This window comes from Glycine max, chromosome 11, assembly GCF_000004515.6.
Source record: "Glycine max cultivar Williams 82 chromosome 11, Glycine_max_v4.0, whole genome shotgun sequence".
Lineage (NCBI taxonomy): Eukaryota > Viridiplantae > Streptophyta > Magnoliopsida > Fabales > Fabaceae > Glycine > Glycine max.
Window position 1 is genome coordinate 38352484 of NC_038247.2, and position 21385 is coordinate 38373868.

The following is a 21385-nucleotide window of genomic DNA, read 5'->3' on the forward strand; positions in this document are numbered from 1 at the left end:
CTTCATTTCATGTCCTGACCATTATGCCCCTTGCTTTTCTCTGCCTTTTTTATTTAAATTTTTTATCACCATTCTAAAATAGAATCATCATGAATCATAAAATCTACCAATATATCACGTTGAACTGACCTTAAATCTGTTAAAAAAATATTTTATTAATCATTAAAATACTCCATTAATACTTTACACCAATAATACACTAAAAATATATTAATAACATTCTTCCCAATACAATTATTTTAATGGAAAAAAATTATTATTTTCAATAAATTTTAACTAATAATATAAAATGTTAAAAAATATTTTAAAATAATTGTATTATTAGTGTCAAATATTTTTTTTATTTCCAGTCCACTTGAAATTTACTCATATTAACGACTTCTTGGTGTATTGAAAAGGATAGCATTTCTCTAATAAAGTAACCCAAAAAGAATCATCATAAATGTAAAAAGGCAATAAAGTTAGAATAATTTTTTAAGACATAATGGCCCGGTTAACAAGTTATGGGCCAAATTAAATATTAAGAATAAGAAAGGCATGTGGATGAAGGGGAATGGTAAATAAATGAAATTAAAGTGTGGGGTGTGTTGGTTTTTCTATAAAATAAAAAAAATAAATGAAAGGGCAAAATTGGGGGCGTAGAGATGAATGATCATGGGTTGTGTTTGGTGTGTTGTTGGGAAGGGGGTGTTGTGCATGTGACTGAGAGTGAAGTTGTGATTTCTGAAATGTGAAATGTGAAAAAGCTGCCTTGGGTGCCACGGACAACGAGACAAAGAGACTCACGGGTTTCTTAACTGTTCCACCCCTAGTCCGTGGATCGATCCTATGCTTCATTCTTATTCTTAATTATATTAATAATAAAGTCTGGTTAACATTGTTTTTCTAACATTAATTAAAAAACTAAAAGAAAAAATATTTAATATAAAAGATTATAAGAAAATATAAAAAAATATCATAATAACTCAATTTTATACATTCTAATAAAAATATATTTTACCTTTTATTTTTTTAATTAATGCTTTAACGTATCGATTATCATCTGTTTTAAGGACATAACACTCCCGAGTGGTGTTCACATTGACACGATTTTTAGTTCTTTAAGGTTGATTATTAATTATTGATGATAATATAAAAATGAATTTTTTTAATTAATTTATATTAGTAATTAATGTTTGATATTGAAATAAATATTTAATTCATAAACATCATCATACGGTGCCAACTTAAATATTTGTATGCTAATCATTAATTATAAATCATCTTTAATATAAATTTTAAAATAACTATTATAAAAGTTAATAAATTTATCATATATAATAATTTATAATTAGATAATAATATCAAAAAATTACATTATTATTGTATTTTAATTAAATTCTTTTATTTAAAAAATATTGTTAACTACTATTGTACTTAAAATACTGATTGGTAAAAAGTTATTGATGTTTTTTTTTATTAAAATCACATTGTAAAATGTAAATATACTCACCTTATTATATTTGCCTCACCTAAATTAATTTAGTAGTTGTGACTTACGATATTGTTATGCGTGCGTGTCTTGAATTATTGGATGTTGTTGGAAAGGGGAGAAATTTGAGAGGAGACAAGAGACACGGCGTTTAATTTGTGAAGGCCGATGACGTGGCGATGCGGGCCCACTGACAAGGTTACAGTCTCGTAGAACCACCGTTCAGACATTCAGGCCCATTCCATAAATACATTAAAATTAAAATCTTGGCCCATTTCGTTTTGTACGATCTCGTATATTAGATTAGTGTTGCAAACAATAATGAAATCCAACGCTAAAATATAATTTTGTTTTTTTTTTAATTTGTGATGTTAGTTTTTTTATTTTTTAATTCAGAATTTTTTATTTTATTTTAAAAAATTGTAATATTATTTTTTTATATTTTAATTGAGATATTTCATTTTTCACGATTAAAATTTATAATTTTAATTTTGATCAGTTTCAAACTCATTGAATATGTATTTTTTAATTATTTTTTTAATAAAATAAGTTTTTCATTAATTAAGTAATTTTAAAAAAATATTTTTCATGTGTATAATAAATAAATAGTTGTCATTCAACGTTTATAGAATACATAAATTAATGTTAAGGATTAAAATTGTGAATTTTTTAAAAGTGAGGATAAAATATCTTAACTAAAAATGAGAGGTTAAAATCGTAAACATTTTAAAAGCAAAAGATGAAATATCTAAAATAAGGAGACTAAAAGCACAAATTTAAAAAAATAAAAAAATAAAAATTACATTTTAGCCAAAAAGAAAGAAAAGAAGAGTGAGACTAATACACTTTTTTTGTTAACGAAAAAAAATTCTTCATTGTTACCAATAATTATTTTAATTTTATTTTACAACTATGAATAGAATATGATATCCGGAACATTTATAACACTCAGACACTTCCATTGACCAATTAAGTTAGATTTCCTTGACTTACTACTACTTTTGCTAAATAAATCTTCTAACACAAAGGCATTAAATGAAAAAAAAAAAACTGGGCTAATGTATTTTATATTATCATCCAATCAATGATAAAATTTATTAATTTTATTATATTACTTTAAAATTCATACCAACTAAGATTTTTTATTAATTGACAGCTCGAGATTTTCTTATTTATATTACTTTAAACTCTAAGATGGTAAAGTAAATTTATTAAATGTTTCAAAGAGATTAAAAGAAACATTGATATCTTTATATTCTAAAAATAAGAAAACTAGTAAAAAGATGTTGTGAAAATATTTAGAATTATTTTTAAAAAAAATCCTGTCTTTATAATAACAGTAACAAATCCTAAACTTCCGCCTAGCCAATAAGAATAAAAATGCAAATAGTTTTCGACGGTTTTAGTTTTCACATTAAAATAAAATAAACAGTTAATTCAACTCCTAAACTTGAACTCCCACATTATCTGTCGGTTGGCTAAGGCTTGACCTGCAATACAGATTTGCTGAGATCGCCGTGCCATGTTTCAAGATCTTGATTAATTTGAGAATTTAATTTATATTTATACATAATGTCACTCTTTTCTTTTCTTTATATGCAGACACCAGAAATTCATTATATTGTTACATTTTCCTACTGAATGTCTGTTACTGTTACACAAATTGAAAAATATTATCATGATATTGAAAACCAAATGATATAATTAAAATTATACTGTGGCTTTATTTTCTGCAGTATATTCTCTGCTGAATCAGGACTTTTGTTGTACCTGACGATAGATTCGAGTAGCTAAGCTGAAATACATCAGGGGAATGGAGAAAGCTTTCTGATCCATAGTTATTATAATGGACGTGGTTTAACAACTTAAGACTTTGAATATGAATATAATTGTTCTCTGTGATATGTGAGACTCGTTTCCTTGTGTCTTACACTTTTCAAGGGTGAAGCAAAAGGATTTCTCATGTAACTAACGCAATCAATATAGTTTTAAGTTTTAATTAAATTAAATGTTGTTCTAGTTGCATATTGATGAATTGGTCCAATACCCATAGCACATGGTGGTCCTAATTTATCCAATTCTACCTCCCAAAAGACAATGGTTTGGAAGGGGATGTAAAGGTGGTTCGATAGGATGGAATGAAATGAAAATAAAATAAATTAAGATAAAAAATTTAAATTAAAATAAAATATAAAAATATAAATCTTATTTTATTTTGTTGTTCATTTATCTTCATTTTATTTTCAGTATCTTTCAACGATTAGTGAGGACACTCAAAAAGAAGGCAGGAATCAAACATAACATAGGAAAGGTAGCAGAAAGCTTTAGCAAAGGTGAAGTCAACGGTTCAGTATCTGAGGCAACAAATCAAAACCATAGACAGAGACTGTTGAATGTTGATACTCAGATCCCAAGAAACTCATGTATTTTATCCTCACTCTATAAAAATAATAAATCCTCTTTTAAATTGTGTTTTTATTTTTAGACAGTAGTTAAGGTTTCGATGCTCTTCTCTTCTGGACCCCACCCACCCACCCACCTACCCGGCAAAAAACAGTTACAGAAACAGAGGTACTTCCGCGGTAGATAGTTGATACCCAATTTCGTACTTTTACAATTCCACCAATAAAAAGAGCAATATATGATGATTTACGAGAAGATTAGGGTGAGAAAGTTAAACTCGTTTTCTACCGTAGGAAACAAAAATATGATGTAATATAATTCGTTAGATGTAATCTATGGTTAAAATAAATAAAGATTATGATAGACATGTTTACATTAAAATAAAATAAAAAAAATAGAATGTAATGTTCTCTTCTTCTTTTGTTTACTCCGTTGTTTCACGGGCACCATCGACATCATTCATGGTCAAGAGCAGCCTCCTGCTGCAAGGCTCTTGATCTTCAAGGAAACACTGTCACTTGTCATTTATGACGCCGTATCCCCCTTGTGGCTTGATATTTTTCACTAGAAAATCTTCTCCTGCTACCCAGAATCCCTAAGCTCAAAAAATTTATTGGCCTAAATATCAGTAATTTATTTTATGAAAATATTAATAATTTTTATTTTGGATCATAATGTCAATATGTTTTCATTGGACAAAAATATTAATAAGTTGTCATTATTGAACTAAAACGTCAGTAATATTTTATTAGACGTAAATATCAATAATTTTTTGTTGAATTTAAATATTAAATATATTTTTATTAGACTAATTTATTAGATCCCAAATATTTATTAGTAAAACAAATATACTAATATGATTATATAAAATATTCAAAAAATTAACATAAAATTGAAATATTAAATATTAAATAAGAGATTTTTTCTAATAAAATTCTAATTATCGTCATCAAACACTTTTCTTTGGTTATTTTATAGTATTGTAATATATATATATATATATATATATATATATATATATATATATATATATATATATATATATATATATATATATATATATAATTCCAAATGAAAGTATAATAAACTTAAGATGAAATAAATTTATAAAGTAATTGTATATTAAATTCATCTTTAAATTTTGTAACTTTTTAATTATCATTTTAGTTTACCTGAAATAAATGAGTACGCTCACATTCTAAATGATAATAAATGTATATTTGTTAAAATTATTTGGTTTTGTTTTTCTTCTTTTTTTAGGGCAATTTTTTTTATGCACAGGTATATTTTCTTCCTTAAAATATAACCTTACAATCATGTTTAAAATATAGTTACAATTAAAGCTTTTCATTCCTTCCATTTTTTAGTATATATCAGTTCCACAAATTCAAGCTAAATGAGTCACACACACCTTTTAAGTTACTAATAAAAAGGATAAATAGTTATTTTTGTCCTTGAAAGTGTAAATCGCTAACAAATTCGTCCCTGAAAAATTAAAATTCAAAATTTGGAGGAAATTTACCCTAAAATTATATTTTACCCTTAAATGAAACAAAATTTAAGGTCTAACAAATTAGTCTAATAGAAATATACTGATATTTAGGTCTAACAAAAAATTACTGATATTTACGTCTAATAAAAAATTATTGATATTTTGGTCCAATAATGATAACTTATTGACATTTTTGTTCAATGAAAACATATTGACATTTTGGTTCATAATAATTTACTGACATTTTTGTCCAACAAAAAATTACTAACATTTTTATCTAACCTTACAAACATTTGTCAATCGTTGTCTATTGTCGGTGACACAGCGGCTAGAGAAATAATGTTGTGCATTTGAAAGAAAGAGAAATAAAATGTGAGAGAAAGAACAAAAAAATAATGTTTTTAAATTTAATTTAATACAAGCATTTCTACTATAATCCTCACTTGTCTTAACTATTGATTATATCTAATACCATATTACTGTTGTAATTTAATAATTATTTCAAAATAATTTTCTTAAAAAAAATATTTAATTAAATGGACAAGTTATGACATTTAAATTCAAATTTTGAAATTTAAATTTTCTATTAATGTCAATAAAAGTGGGAATTAAGAGGGGATAATGACAATTATAGGCTCATTATTGTTGATAAAAAAAGTTGGTCGCAGTTTTTTTTTTTTGAAAAATGATTTAAAAAGGAATCGAGGCCATTGACTTCTTCTTGGCTTTTACTTTACTTCTTTGTTTCTTCCTTGCTTCTTATTTGCTTCTCTTTGTTTTTTGTTTGTCTCTATTAAGCCTTCTCCCTCTTTACTCCTGGGTCAATTTTATTTTTTCTTTTTTGAGTTCTATAACATTAGCTCTGCTAAGACGTTCGTGTTGTATCCTGGGAGGTTTGCATGAGATACCGCGGATAAACCTTTTAGGTCAGTGATTGTCACACCTTAGGAATTTCAACTGCGCTCATGATTTTTTACTTTAGCAACATCAATCTAAAAGATTTATATCATGGCTGAAGCAACAAAACTTGTCAACAATGCTGACGCTTCCAACCCTACATTATTATTGAAGATACAAATAGGAAGGAAGGTGTTGCAGCAAGGACCAAAACAATGTCTATCAAGACAAACACGATACAATACAAACCATTTCATAAGAGGTATGCCAACAAAACTGATCACAATAACAAAAATATGTACAAATATAATAACCCACGTGTTGCTCCTTCTAATCCCATCCCACGTGTTCTTGCTTCTAACTAATCCGTTTTTCAAGAAAAAGAGAACATGTTTTGTTTGTGGGAAGCCATAACATTTTCCTCCTCAGTGTAGGTACAAAGTTGGAAGAAATGACAACCCTCCTAAGCCTAGGGCTAACCTGGTTGAAGGAGATGACATTATTATTGCGGTCATTTCTCAGGTAAATGTTGTCACTAGTGTGAACAAATGGATGGTAGACTTTGGGGCTACCTAATACATTTGTGCTAATAAGAGTATGTTTACCTCTTACACTCTTGTGGGGGATAGAGAATAACAAGTTTATCTTGGTGATTCAAGAACTACTCTAGTTCAAGGAAAGGGGAAAGTTCTTCTCAAGCTCACATATGGGAAAACAATGGCTTTGAATGATGTGCTACATGTTCTCTCTATCAGAGTTAACCTTGTTTTTGTAGCATTGTTGGGAAAGGTTGGGGTAAAGATATCCTTTGAGTTTGATAAGACAGTTATGACTAAGAATAATGTATTTGTGGGGAATGGTTATTGTGATCAAGGTTTCTTTGTGCCCAATGTTTCTAAAGTGATTAATGAAAATGTATCTTCTTCTACTTAGTTGATTGATTCTTATTATATATGACATGCTAGATTAGGACATGTGAATCCAACGTATGTTATGAAATTGCAACGATTAGGTTTAATTAATATGCATGATAAACAAAGTAAGAAATGTGAAACATGTGTTGAATCAAAATTAACTAAGAAAACATGTTCTTTTGTACAACGTGAAACTGGTCTTACTGATTTAAAATAAACTATGACAGGAAGAGGTAGTAAATTGTTACAGAGACAATTGATTAAATATTTTATATTTCAATTGTGTTGTTACTATGAAAAAAAATGGATATTTAGTAATGTTTCATCATAGAACTTGAAATGTGGGTACTCTGATTTGTGATCATTTGTCGTTGTATAGTTCATCGTAAGTATCAAAATACAAAAAGTAAAATGAATGTAGCGAGAGGCACCGCTGAAGATTACCAATCCAATTATCTTGCTTTTATGGGGTGATGCCTAATGCTATCAGCATTTTGTCTTTACAAATTTTGGGGGTTCTGTCTTCATATTCTATTACTTTACTACTTAGCCCAACGAAATGAATTGTATATATTTTGTTATAGTAAATCAGGTTTTGGTTTGGACTTAAAAAAATAAAAAAAAATTGAATACAATGTCGACCAGCTCTACTAAGACGTTTATGTTGTATCTTGAGAGGTTTGTGCGAGATACCACAAATAAACCTTTTAGGTAAGTCATTGTCATGCATCAGGAAGTTCAACCACATTTTTTATTTTTGACTTCAACAACAACAGTTACATCACATTTTTCTTTCCTACGATGGGAAATGAGTTTATCTTTCCCACCCTAATCTTTGCCTTTCATTTATCTTTCCCACCCTAATCTTTGCCTTTCATGATTTACAGCCTAACATAAATATCACAAGACCATGCCACCATGGCCACTCATCTTGCAAATACAATTTCAATTTATTGATCGGGGTGATATAAGGTGAATTGAATGATTAAAAAAAAAGTGAATTTAATTCCTTCTATTAATAAAATCTAATATTATAACAAATTATTATTATTGGCCGATAAAATATTATTGATCTCTTTTTTGGGAAAAACATTGATAACCCAGCTTCCAACAATTACAATAGTGCAATGCGGAAGTTGTGACTGGAAACCATATTGGCTACTTTTTTCTAAATTTAAGCTTAGATCCAAAACATCCAGCTTATTTTGAAAAGAACTATTTTCTAAAGAAACAGTTGAAATTTTAGATTATAAGTTATCCCAAACATGTTTGGTAGATTGTTTACCATTGGACTTCAGGTTTTGGATTAATTATTATACGACTCAATTTTAAACCATATACGTAATTAATATGCGTATCTAAATTTTAACCATAAATCATAGTACATTAGAATGTGTAAAGTTGAGAAGATTTATGGTGAGATAGCCATTCAGACATAACAATACTACTCATCACAGAACTAGCAGGAAGCTCTTGTATGACAATGTAGATGAAAACACCATAATTTACGAGTGATCCTGCCATTGCATCGTGTTTCTATTGATTTAATACTTAACAGTTAACATCGTGAATATACTGTCGGTGAAATTCTCAAACCATATACACTGCTCTTAATTGTAAAAAAAAATAAGGGGAAAAAGGACAGTGCTTCCACTATCCACTGTACATGCCGACCACTAAGTATACATTTTCACAACCCGTATCCTCTCATTGATGTATAACAACTACTCAAGCAGGTTGAATAAAACGGGAAAAAAATAATTAATAATTAAACAGATGAAAAAGACAAGTCCAAATGATTTAAGTATCTAAAACTCATAAGGCTCCTCCGTCTAGTTCCTGTTACCAGAGCCAATGCTCTCATAGAACAAAATGTAACCATGGTCTGTATTGCTGGAATATTCTTGCGATGACCCAAAGAATGTCTGAACGGCAGACTCATCAATCATCTCAACATTTTCGTCGTCAAAAAATAACCAGTGGTTATGGCTTTTCACAAGGCTTACATAATGCCCATGGTTGGGCCCACTCCCAACATGGACAACTACTGCAAATAGAGAATACTCAATATCTGAATTTTCAGCAGTATCGCTCAATTTCAGCTCAAGAGGGAAGACAACCCGGTAAGACAGCTTCTTGTAGCGACCCAGTTGTTCAATGTATTTAAACCGCTTAAGGTGGATGACCAAGATGTGAGGTGGTTTCTTTATCTTCATTCTCTTCTGAGCTTCTTGCAAACTGATAACAATGAAAGTTCACATCTTAATTATCAGACCGGTAAACAGACATGAAAAATAAAACAGATGAGATTGCATAGATATTTTTACGCTGCACTGACAGCAATCAAAACTCATCCAGATAACATAAAGAAGAAAGGAACAATAACCAATGAACCGTGAAAACGTTAGGTCACAAATATAATACTATATACCCACTACCCAGAAACAAAACACCATAGTAATACTACTAGTAGAAAGGCCACTGATTGCAGTCTATATTTAATTTTAAAAAATAACAAATTTCCAACAAATAATGCATAATTGAAGTCATTTGATATATCTGCTTCATCACACACGCTCACAAAAAAAAATGTCACTTAAACAAGCAATAGAATAGTTTAGCAATGCACATAATTCAAAATGGCTGAACTGACCCTTTACTTTCAAGTAGATTTCAAGAAGCCAGGTAACAGTTGATGCCACAAAAGTATTCAGGTAATCATAAAATCAAAGTTAGGAGTAAACTCTACATACCTGCAGCACTTGTCACAAAAAAATTTGTCTTCGGCATTCAATGTCTCCGTCGAACTGAAGTTTTTCAAACAACTTGTAATTGAACTATTTTGTTCAATATCAAGGCTCAAATCAAAAAATGTTTCATCCCTAGCTGTCACAGTTTCACATCGCAGGCACCTAGTCTCGTTGGTGAGTATTCCCTGATCAGAGCAATTTACAATAATGAGATTCCTAAAAAAGGGGAGAGAAAGAGGGAGGGAGTGTAATAGATTAAATCCAATACAAAGTTCACAATTTATAATTATTCCAAGCTTTGCTGCAAGCAACACAATAGGACAGTTATGCAGTGTTGCATGGCGGTTACTGTGTTTTCAGTAACTGTAGGACAGTTATTTGCCGTATTATATGACAGTTATGCATGTATTATTTCATAAATAGGATGTGAGACAGGTTTCTGAGGGGAGTGTGCATGTTAATTGCTGGAGTTGTTTGAAGGAGGTGACACAATGGCAGGGCAAAGGCCTCTGTTAGTGTTCTGTATTACTTGGTGTCCAAATTATTAAGTTTAACACAACATGCTAAAATAAAGATGACATTAAATTGGTAGATTAAGGTCACCTGAAAATTTTTATGCACCCAAGTAACTAAAGGCTCCTTTTTAGCACCATTGGCTAGACCATTCTTAGGTCCATTTGCAGCCTTTTCAGATGGTGGTGAAGTCTCTTGATCATTTTTTGCAGACTGGGCCTCTTTCTCCAGAATGTCAACAAGTTCATTTAACAAAAAGTTCAAGAATTCATGGGCATCCTACCAAAAATGAAAAGATTCACAATGACAATATTGTTTTTTAATCTTAAAATGGCTTTTTTTTTTATAAAACAAAAAACAAGATGAATAAGTGACATCATGCAATAAACAGTACACTGAGTCTAGCATACAGAATTAACAATGCATTTATAAATAAGAAAAGGCATAAACTTAAACAATTTGAGATATAAACGTTTTTTTTAACAAAACAAGATATCGTTATTCAACCCAATGTTACTAAACTCAACTGGATCATCAACTAGATCAAGGTCACTAGTTAATAAGTATGTAGTTCATGCTCCAAGTTTCAAAAGACTATAATACAAGTATAACACTTTAACAAGTTCAAAACATAAATTAACACAAGTTTCCAATCCCAAGTTCAAAACACAATTAAACAATCAAGGTTAATACAAGATCACAATTACAATTTAAAGTTTATAATACATAATACCATTGTGCTAGCTCAAGGAGTCAAATTGTACCAAATTTGGAAACTCTTGATCAACTAAATCTAAACCTTGCCCTTTTCATCGTGTCATATAATTGTTCTGATTGCCCTCTTTATGTTTGGACTTTGAGCCTTTTATTCTTTCATTATAGACAAAACAATGTCATTGCAAACCTATTATTTAATACTTAGGGAGATTTTAATATATTTCTAATTTTCTGTCCAAACACCATGGCCGATTCAACAGGCTTTCATCTTTTCACAATTCACAGATAGTTGAAAAGACTTTCCTGTTTATTAAAATATGTTCAGATAAAGGGAACAGATTGCAACCTTAAAAATTGTCCATCACAACCAAAGGAAACTGATCTTAACTGATAGAACACCAATTGATAAATTGGAAAAGAGTATTATTAAATCACAAAGAATACAAGAACCTGATCTTAACTGATAGAACAAAAATTGATAAATCGGAGAAGACTATTATTATATCACACAGAATACAAGAAAACAATACACATGTATCACACATTTAATATGTAACTGCTCTTAGCTTTCTGCCCTTTTAACATATTCTAATAATACATAACTGCCGCAAGTGCTAATGACAATTATTATTACACCTATTTTAATATGCAACTGCTACTTTCTGCAAATAAATGCACATAACTCTCAGTTCCCATCATTAACTATGCCTTCAGCTTCAAGTTTCACTATAAGATCTAAAATCTAAATCATTTTGCTATCAAAAGTGGCACAGTGACACTAAAGAGTAGCTATGATTCATATTTAGATCAGCTGTAACTCACAAGCAAATAAGTAGGGACATACACAAAAGACGTATGCGAACATAGGTTCAAAAAATGCAGAAACACACATAAACATATCCAAACACTGTACACAAACTCAAGTTATAATTTGTAGAATCATAACCTTCTGATTTCTGTGCTCATTCTTGATAGTTTATAGATTAAATACATACCTGGTGCATATAGCTACGGAAGAGTTCATTCTGTTTTTTCAACCTTTGTACAAATCGTTTGGGAGCAATGACACCTGTTTTCTTCTTCTGAGAACTTATCTATACCAAAAGAAATACTGTAGGTTAACCTAAAACCATGAAAGAAATAAGCAAACATAAATATTTTGAAGCAGTTTCTCAAAAACAAGTTATGTCCGGATAAATGAATTAATAAAGTTTACACAGTTCCAATACGTGATGTTTTCAATGGTGGTCAACTGTGAACAAAACAATGACTTAGAGGTCTTTGGAGAGGGAGGCTTGGTGACCCTTTGTCTCGTCCTTTCCACAATTACAGTGGATGCCTTAAGCAGAATGATAAACAACAGTGGGAACAGAGTCTTAAGAATGGGGTCTAAATCAGTGTTGTCAATAGTGGATCACGGAAAATTGTGAAAAGCTGAAAATCTGCTATAGAATATAGCGGATAGCGTCGTGGCCAAATAGCGGAAGCCACATAGTGGTTGAAATAGAACATATATACAATTAAATATGTATAAAAAAAAGCAGAATAATAAGAAGGTCGGGTATAAGACAGATGACATGGACGAGGAAGAAGGGGGAGTATTAAACAAAAGAAAGAAAAAAAAGTTACCTGTAAAAAAATAGAGGCACTGGATGAAGGAGACTGGAAAGTTTTGGTAGGGAAGGGTTTACATGGTGACCAAGAATCAGAGGAAATGCTAAGAGGTTCTAGAATGGTTTGGAAAACTGAAAACTTACGTGAAGTAGAGGTCAAAATGCTACTAACATAAAATTTGACTCTAATGTTTTAAAAACCCATAGAGTAAACTTTTAAAAACCCACGTGACTACTTCACGTGAGTTTTAACTTTTAACAAAGCTAAAAACCTTGTGGACTGCAAACCCAAAACAACTCTGAATTACCTGACCCAAATCCGCAGTCCCAAATCTGCAATCCACACCTGACCCGATTTCCTCTTTCAGAACGATGAACCCTAAACGTGTAGTCGATGCAGTTTCTCTCTGGATTCAACCTTGTCGGAAACCGACGACGCAACAACCGTGGCGCGTAAGGCGTCCGCGATTGCAATTTTCGCGGAGTCCGCAGCGCAACACCGTCGTGATTGCGTTTTCCCTAAAACCCGCTACGCTATAGCGTGATAGTACCACAATAGCCGCTATTTGACAACACTGGTCTAAATGAATGTAAGGTTTTTGCCAATCATTTGCAGAGAAAGTCTTGTATAGACACAACCCTACCACATCATCTTTAGACACATCCAATAGAAAATTTACACATCATTAAAAGTTAAAAAAAATTACACACTATCTGAAATAAAAACAATATCTCTTTCTCTCTCCAATCCAACCGTTTTTGTCTCATTCACTTCCTCTTTCACACACTCTCTCCTCTTACTTCCTCCATCCATGAAAGCAAAACTTCACAGGCACCAATGTCCTCACATCAGACAGAGAGTATAAAATGTAAATCATCCTCCTTGGTGCCTCCCAAGCCCCCTTTCCTCTTTGTTTACTCTTGTGGACACAAGAGGCATTCCTCTTCCAGCATCATTTAACAATTTGTTCGTGGACATTGGGCTGAGTTCTGGAACCTGAATCAGAGAACAAGAAGAGGAAAATTGGGAGCACTAAGTTGGAGTGGTTGGGGATGGATTTGAACACCACAATTGGAAGCCAATTGAGGGAATTCTGAAATTAATTTGGGAATTTTGTTCAAATGGGTTGGGTAATTCACTTTTTCTCACTATGTGGGTGAGAATTTTTTATTAAGGCCAAACGGCTTCAATTAATACTTATAAATAGCTGAAACATCAACTGAACTGTAAATTACCATGAAACATGAAATATGCGGTCCAAGTTTAAAAAAACAACATATTTGATATGAGAGTAAAACTCAGAACGACAGCAACTATTGCATTTAACCATGTGTCTGGTGCATTGAGCGGAAATCTGGTGATAAGCCTTTGCAATGGTGAATACAAGAAATTATGAACATCATTTTTTGTTGTTTGGAGATTAAATGAGACATGAGAGAGAGAAAGCGAAAGAGACAGAAGGATAGGTGAGAGAAGGATATTTTATTTTACTTTAGATGATGTGTAAAAATTTTATTGGATGTGTCTAAAGATGACTTGGTAGGGTTGTGTCTATACAAGAGTTTCTCATCGTTTGCAAATGACTCCATTCTATTTTAAGATTGGGGTGGGGTTAACATGATAAATGTTCTCCCACTCTTGTATCTTGTTTGTATAATTTCTGGGATGAAAATAATTGATGAGAGCAGTTATGCAGTCATTAACCTAGAGGATTGGGTTCTGACCTCATTGGCTTTGCCATTCATGCAAGTAACACCAACACATGTATGTACTATGTACATCAATAAAATTAGTGAAGATAACACAAACTCTACAACAAATCATGCTTGACTCAATAGTATGAATTATGAAGGGGTCTCATGAAAGGAAAACAGAGAATTTTCAAAATTATAAGACATGTTACCTGTGAAAATAAGTCGGCTAAGCAAGTCAAAAGATTTTCCTCTGCATCCGCTATGCTTTTGTTATTTGCATAATACTCTAGCAATTGTTCTCGAAATGGAACACAGAAGTATAGTGCCTGCATAAAGAGAGAAAAAGGAGTAACTTTTTAGTGAAAAACTATAAAAACTTTTAGAAGTTATTCAAATTCCAACCTAATATACTTGACAGCAGTGTTGTTAAATGGTGGTGTCATGGCAGATTTTTTGTCAACCGCCATAGGCCATTTGTATAGGGAGACCGCTATGGCGGCACCATAAGCCACAATGGCGTGCTTATATGGCCGAATTTTGGCCTTCCACTATTGATAACACTACCTGACAGACTTCTGATGTACAAACATAATTCATCAGGATTTAAATTTACATCGCTGGAAGGTAAGACAAATTCCATGACATCTGTCCATCTCTTTCAAAAGGCCGATAAGATGACAATTAGTTCTGCTATTTATTGAGCAGACCTCATTCAACTTAAAGACAAGAAAAGTAAAGAATATACCTTAATGCAATAACCAAAAGAAAATGACAAGTCATTTTTTGGGTCAATGAAAGCAAATTGCTTACTCAAATGAAAAAAAAAATAACACAAGGAGGAAAATTTAAACAGCGAAAGAGATTTTGTAGCAGTGTATGACAATGCCCAAACGTTTCTCTCCCAACTTTCAATTAGTTTCTCCGTATTTTCTTATTTTCATAAAAAAACGTGGAAAATACATAAAAGCTTTATATATTTATTGACAGAAAAAAAGTTAAACGCATTGGCCTTCTTTGACGGCAACATCTTTTCCTTACAAAATCACAAGTAATAATCAACTATCGAAATGACCAGAGAGAACCATAAAAACAAAATTAACCATACATAAATTAATTAATTAATCGGAAATTTCCAAATAATAGGATCGAATTCGAAATCGGTAAAATGAGTAAAAGAGGATTAGTGATGAAGACCTGCAAAACGCTGTTGCAGTAACAAGTATTGCCGAAATTCTCAAGGCCAAAGTAACGCTCTCCTTCAGGGAATTGGTCGCCGAGAGCCTTCTCGAGCTTGGAGCCCGCAGCACCCATGAGCGCGTCGAACCAATCACCGCGACTCAGATCTTTATCTAGTTCAACTCAGTGAGTCGCATCGCACACCATCGAATCGCTAGGGTTTGTCGTGCCGCTTTCTGTTGTTGTCGAGCGAGCGCAAGAGAATGCAGATTGGATGAAGGAAAAAAAAAATGGAGAAAATGGAAAGAAGAACGGCGTTTAGGAAAAAAGAAAAAAAAAACTTCCGAAAATAAGAGGTCTTTGGACGCGCCACTATTGCCCTCCACAATATCCGTGACAGATTGTGTAAAAACGGTTTCATGTCTCAACTTTCAATTTCAAGTGTGTTTTCTATTTGTTGTTGTAAAATACTATCTTTATCAAATGCTTAATAAAAGGATTAATTTTGGAATTTCGTTATATTTTATACTTTTTGCAAAAAAAATCAAATAAATAAATTTCATCATTTTTTTTTTGTGAAACCTTATAAATCTTTCGGAATATATTTCAGAAGTCTGTAAAATGATCTTCAAAAGTAAGTTATTTTGATCATTTTGAAAATTTAAAAATAATAAAGTTAAATTAAATTAAAATCATAATTAAAATAATTAATTTTAGTTACAATGAATTTATTTAAGTTTAATTTAAAGATAAAACCTTTTTTGAGCTTAAAATAAATTAATTATAAGCATTCTGTTCAAAATAAATAAACTGTGGAAAAAATTATCGTTTCAGGCTTCAAAGTTTTGGAAAATGATCAATTCTAAAACTTGGATATATTTTAGAATTTTTGTAAAAAAATCAGTCTGAGAAATATCTTATAAATGTTTTGAAATAAATTTAGAAGTCTATAAAACTATTAATTTTAGGTTAAAATATACTTTTGATTATTTGTGTTTTAGATAAAGTGCTATAAACATATTATTTATCATACTCCTTCAAAGGATGTAACATCACAAACTAGTTGCTTAAGGATTGAAGGACGAAAGTTTAATAATATTAGGGCCTTAATTAAATAACTTAATAGTTGGATCTAAGTGGAAGTTGAATGATTATAGTGATGCCTTATTTACTACTAATGATGGTTTATGTGTTGATATTGTGGCTTAAAGCCCCCACACATGCTGGTTTGAGTTGATTTTCATATGTTGTTGAGTTAATATCTACAAAAGGTTAAAGGAGAGTTTAATAATATTAAGGCTTTAATTAAATAACTTAATGGTTGGATCTAAGTGGAAAGTTGCATGATTATGGTGATGTCTTATTTATCACTAATGATGGTTTGCGTGTTGATATTATTATTTTTTATCGGTTGTATGTTGATATTGTGACTTAAAGTCTAAACACATGTTGGTTTTAGTTGATTGATCTTCACATGGAGAATTCATAAGTGATAATATAAGTGTGTGTTGTTGCATATACATAAAAGATCATGTGTTGATTTGTTGAAAAATGAACACATAATCTATCGATTAACAAGTGAGGAAAATTTATTGGAGATCATGGTTTGATCTTGACGATGGACACACATGTGATTTCACTAGTGGTTAGGTGAATGTGTCCTTATGTTGTGGTAGTAACTACTTCAACATAACATATCTTTACAAAGTCCTGACCACTCTCATTGGTTAAATACTAACATATTTGCTTAATATTTTTTTATGTACCATGTAAGGGACACCACCAATTGGCTGTTTAAATGAAAAGTAATTTTCATGAAGTATACTGTCAAGGCAAAGGACAGAGCACCCTCAATTGTTTTGATTTAACAAAACATTTTTCAGCGACCGATAAAAAGATTTTGGTGACTTCTAACGACAAAAAGATCCCTTGATTTAAAACAAACACAACCTTCAAATATTTAAGTTCTCACGGGGAAATTGGAGATACATAGGTCATGTGCCAATTGTAGACGAACCTTCCCATAAACAATGGTCTGACATGGGAGCATAACTACGAGATCAACATATTAATTTAAAGTTTAAACGAATAAATTTTATTTCTAATTTAAAAGAATAAATTTCTGACAAACCTCCCCCGGATCAACTCAAAGGAGACTTTTATGTGAAATACAAAAACTAAAAAGGAAACAATTCAAACAAAATGGAGAAAAATCGCTTCTTACCGCGTAACCTAACAGTGGAAGGACAAATTGAGACTTCTCAGTATATATATTTTTTTTTTGTCTATTTCGCTGTCCTTATCATAATTTCTTTTTCTCTATAATTGTTTTCTAGCACCAGGTGTCTCTCCATCATTTTTCTAAAATTTTAGATGGCCAACGCAAATAGTACTGTAGTTCCCAATCCATTATATTTCAATAATAACCCCATTAATTAATTATTTACTGAATTAATGTGAGCTCAGTGCAACACAACACAACACCACCAATCTATAAACTTGCTTGGCGTTGAACTTCCTTATTATCCAAACCATGTCCAATTCAAACTCCAATCCGACCCGAATACTTCACTCTCAGTCCCAGGATCCGAATACTACCACCGCGGATCCTCATGTTCTGCTTCAGAACCTTTCCCTGGTTCGGACCAGAATGGATTCTCTACAACACTTCCTATCTCAATCCATCAACACCAACACTCCCCTCGCCGTCGATCAAATCGCCATGGTCTCCAGCCAGATCGTCTCCTCCATCCATCAATTGATCGTCAACGGCTCAGCTCTCGTCTCTTACTCTCAAAATTCCACCGCCGCCTCCGGAGCACCGGATCCACCGTTGTATCCGAAGAAGCCGGAGCCGGAACCTTCAGTCGCCGATAAAGCGAAGCAAATACTCGATTCCAAATTTGGGCCTCTCGAAGACGACGACGACGACGACGGCGGCGCCGAAGACTTCGACGACGGTAGCGGAATCGTGGAGCTCGACGCCATAGAAATCCTCGCCGAGCACATGCACTTCTGCGAGATCTGCGCGAAAGGCTTCCGGCGCGACTCGAACCTCCGCATGCACATGCGCGCGCACGGAGAACAGTTCAAGACGGTGGAGGCGCTGGCGAAGCCTTCGGAGACCACTGCGCAGCGGCGCGCGACGCGGTTTTCGTGTCCGTTCGAAGGCTGCAACCGGAACAAGCTCCACCGGCGGTTTCGGCCGCTGAAATCGGTGATTTGCGTGAAGAACCACTTCAAGCGGAGCCACTGCCCGAAGATGTACACGTGCGAGCGGTGCCGCAAGAAGCACTTCTCGGTTCTCTCGGATTTGAGGAGCCACGCGAAGCACTGCGGAGGAGAGGCCAGGTGGAAGTGCACGTGCGGGACCACGTTCTCGAGAAAGGACAAATTGTTTGGTCACATTGCGCTGTTTGATGGCCACGCGCCTGCTCTCGCGTGTGACGAAGAGGGTAAAGGGAAACAAGTGGTGGAGGATGACGAAGATCCGATGTTGATGAATGAAAGTGAATTTGAATCGGATAATTGCCTTTTGAATCAAGAATTGCCGGAAGGGTTCTTTGATGATTTTGGGTCCATTGATGACTACTGTTTAAAGGAAGTGTTAGGTTTTCCTAGTAATTGACTTTGCATATCTATTTTTAGGAAATACTGTATTCATATTATATTCTATTGCTAGATTTGTATTTATGTCTTTATGTTGTTGAGGGATTAAAATTAAACAGTGTTTATAGGATGGAATAAAACGATTAATTTCATTATTATGTCTAAAATAATATTAAAAATTAAATAAACTAACATATTTGGTGTGATTTTTGAAGCATTAAAATTCTTTCGTAACATTTGAAGATATCACACTCACACATATGACATATCCACACTAAGAGTAACCTTCGGCCTTAATTTTAGATCAATGGAACAAGAAAATAAAAGCAGGTCCTTTGTATGTGTAGCAACATGCATGCGTATGATAGTTGTAATCGTCCCATGTAATCTCCATGGGAAAAAGAAACTCTTATGCTAAGATGTTCGCTGCTGAGAGAGACTGGTGTTGGACTCTTATGGCGTTGAAATTGGGGTTGTTGCTTTTTGCATTCTCAGTGTTGTTTCCTGAATTTTCCATAATACAATGTGAAGGACATGAAGCTTTAACCTGAAATTGGATGGATGGTGGATTAGATGGACAAGTTGGAAATGTAAAGATGTGTTGGGACACTTTTACTGCATATAAAATTGAAATTGGGGTTTCAATATTCACTTTTTAGGGGCTGGCCTTTTTGCAAGTTTCTTTTGAAACACGATTGCACAGGCTGTCTTTTCTGGTCCCTGCACCCTTAGAATTTAGCAGGCTAATGATACCAAATTTACTGTTAATTGAAACTAATGTGGTAATAAAGACATTTCGCTAGTTATCGTACATTATTGATGGGGTGAAAATAGCAACCCCAAAGAGAAGAAATGTAATTCTAACATTTTAAAGAAAGTTAGGAGGTGATAATAGAAAATTAGAGGTGAAAATAACAACTCCAAAACTGAAAAGTGTGTGTGAAAATCAAAGCCGTTAGTACCTGCACTCAACATAACTTCTTCTACATCCCCGCAAATGTAGTAAAAAGATCAAAATATCCTTCGATTAAAAATCAAATACACCATCCCTCCCACATCAATCACCCACGCCATTGACGCCTCTTTCTCCTCTCTAGTGTGACGCGAGTCCATCCTCCCTCCCTCCATTGTCATCAACCTGCATTCTTCCATTCCATTGTGCATTCCTGCCATGAGTACCTCTTTCCATAAATCTTCATTTTTGACCTCGTTAAATTATACGGATTGACAATTTATATGATACATGAGGGAATTTGTATGAGCATACAGATTTGGTTCATACGGATTAACAATCCGTATGAATCATACGGATTGACAATCCGTATGAATCATACGGATTGACAATCCGTATGGAGTAAACAAAGTCAAAAAAAAAAAAAACTAACCGGTGATGACACAACATTCCTCATGACAGCAGAGGAAAGGAAACTCGCGGAAGACGACAAGGAACCGCCGAAAGGAGAAACTAGGGAGGAGTCATGGACATCAAACACACACCACGAATAATACCAATACCAATTTCACGGAGGAGAAGGAGGAGATCAATGGACGTCCCAAAAATTCTAAATGAATAATATCTTACAGATTGTCAATCCATAGACTATACGAAAAAAAGGAAAAAGAAAAAAGAAGAAGTAAAAAAGGATAAAGTTTAAATTTTAAAAAATATGTTGGGTGTAAAAAAAATTTGTTGCGTGGAAGAAAAATAATTCAATTGGCTTTGGTTAAAAAGACACTAATTTAAGAGTGTTTAAATGAGTGTAGATTTATGATCTAGCTAGCCTGTTTGTAGTTCCAATTTGCAGATCTATAGACCAAGAGATATTCGTGGCGGCGGCCTCCAATTCATAAAATTCTTAAGAGGGAATGGAAATTTGACGACAGCATCAGCAATTATGTTTGACCAGGGCTGAATCATCCTTCATGACCACTGTTCTTGTCTGACCTCACATCTCACATGTCACGTGATTCATCAAGCACCAACACGGTTTAATCTAAGACTTTTTCCCTATATATATACAGTATATAACATAATTTGTAACACAACAATAATACGACCAAAGCAATTGAACATTTTTCAGCAATTGAGAATTGAGAATTGAGACAAGACAGACCACTCAGAATAAGCAAGAATT

The 21385-nt window shown here is 32.7% G+C and overlaps 2 protein-coding genes across 2 annotated transcripts; one reads left to right on the plus strand and one right to left on the minus strand.

Annotated features, from left to right (window-relative positions):
• Positions 1 to 8750: 8750 nt before the first annotated feature.
• Positions 8751 to 16067, minus strand: LOC100787737 (ubiquitin carboxyl-terminal hydrolase 4). Its single transcript, XM_003538568.5, has 6 exons — positions 15660 to 16067; positions 14675 to 14791; positions 12153 to 12251; positions 10531 to 10719; positions 9931 to 10112; positions 8751 to 9415 (listed from the first exon to the last, which is right to left on the minus strand). Exons 1-6 carry the CDS (start codon positions 15774 to 15776, stop codon positions 9010 to 9012), a joined length of 1110 nt encoding a protein of 369 aa, XP_003538616.1. The 5' UTR covers positions 15777 to 16067; the 3' UTR covers positions 8751 to 9009.
• Positions 16068 to 17715: 1648 nt separating this feature from the next.
• LOC100809135 (protein SENSITIVE TO PROTON RHIZOTOXICITY 1) lies at positions 17716 to 19402 on the plus strand. Its single transcript, XM_003537518.5, has one exon. It carries the CDS (start codon positions 18175 to 18177, stop codon positions 19267 to 19269), a length of 1095 nt encoding a protein of 364 aa, XP_003537566.1. The 5' UTR covers positions 17716 to 18174; the 3' UTR covers positions 19270 to 19402.
• Positions 19403 to 21385: the final 1983 nt, after the last annotated feature.

Bases quoted from the DNA above. Each gene is read 5' to 3' on its own strand.
- LOC100787737 (XM_003538568.5), bottom strand. From the start codon at position 15,776: ATGGGTGCTGCGGGCTCCAAGCTCGAGAAGGCTCTCGGCGACCAATTC. The intron at 14,792-15,659 runs GTCTTCATCACT...CTCTTTATGCAG, and splicing joins ACTGCAACAGCGTTTTGCAG to GCACTATACTTCTGTGTTCC. The intron at 10,720-12,152 runs GTATGTATTTAA...CATTTTTGGTAG, and splicing joins TCCGTAGCTATATGCACCAG to GATGCCCATGAATTCTTGAA.
- LOC100809135 (XM_003537518.5), top strand. From the start codon at position 18,175: ATGTCCAATTCAAACTCCAATCCGACCCGAATACTTCACTCTCAGTCC.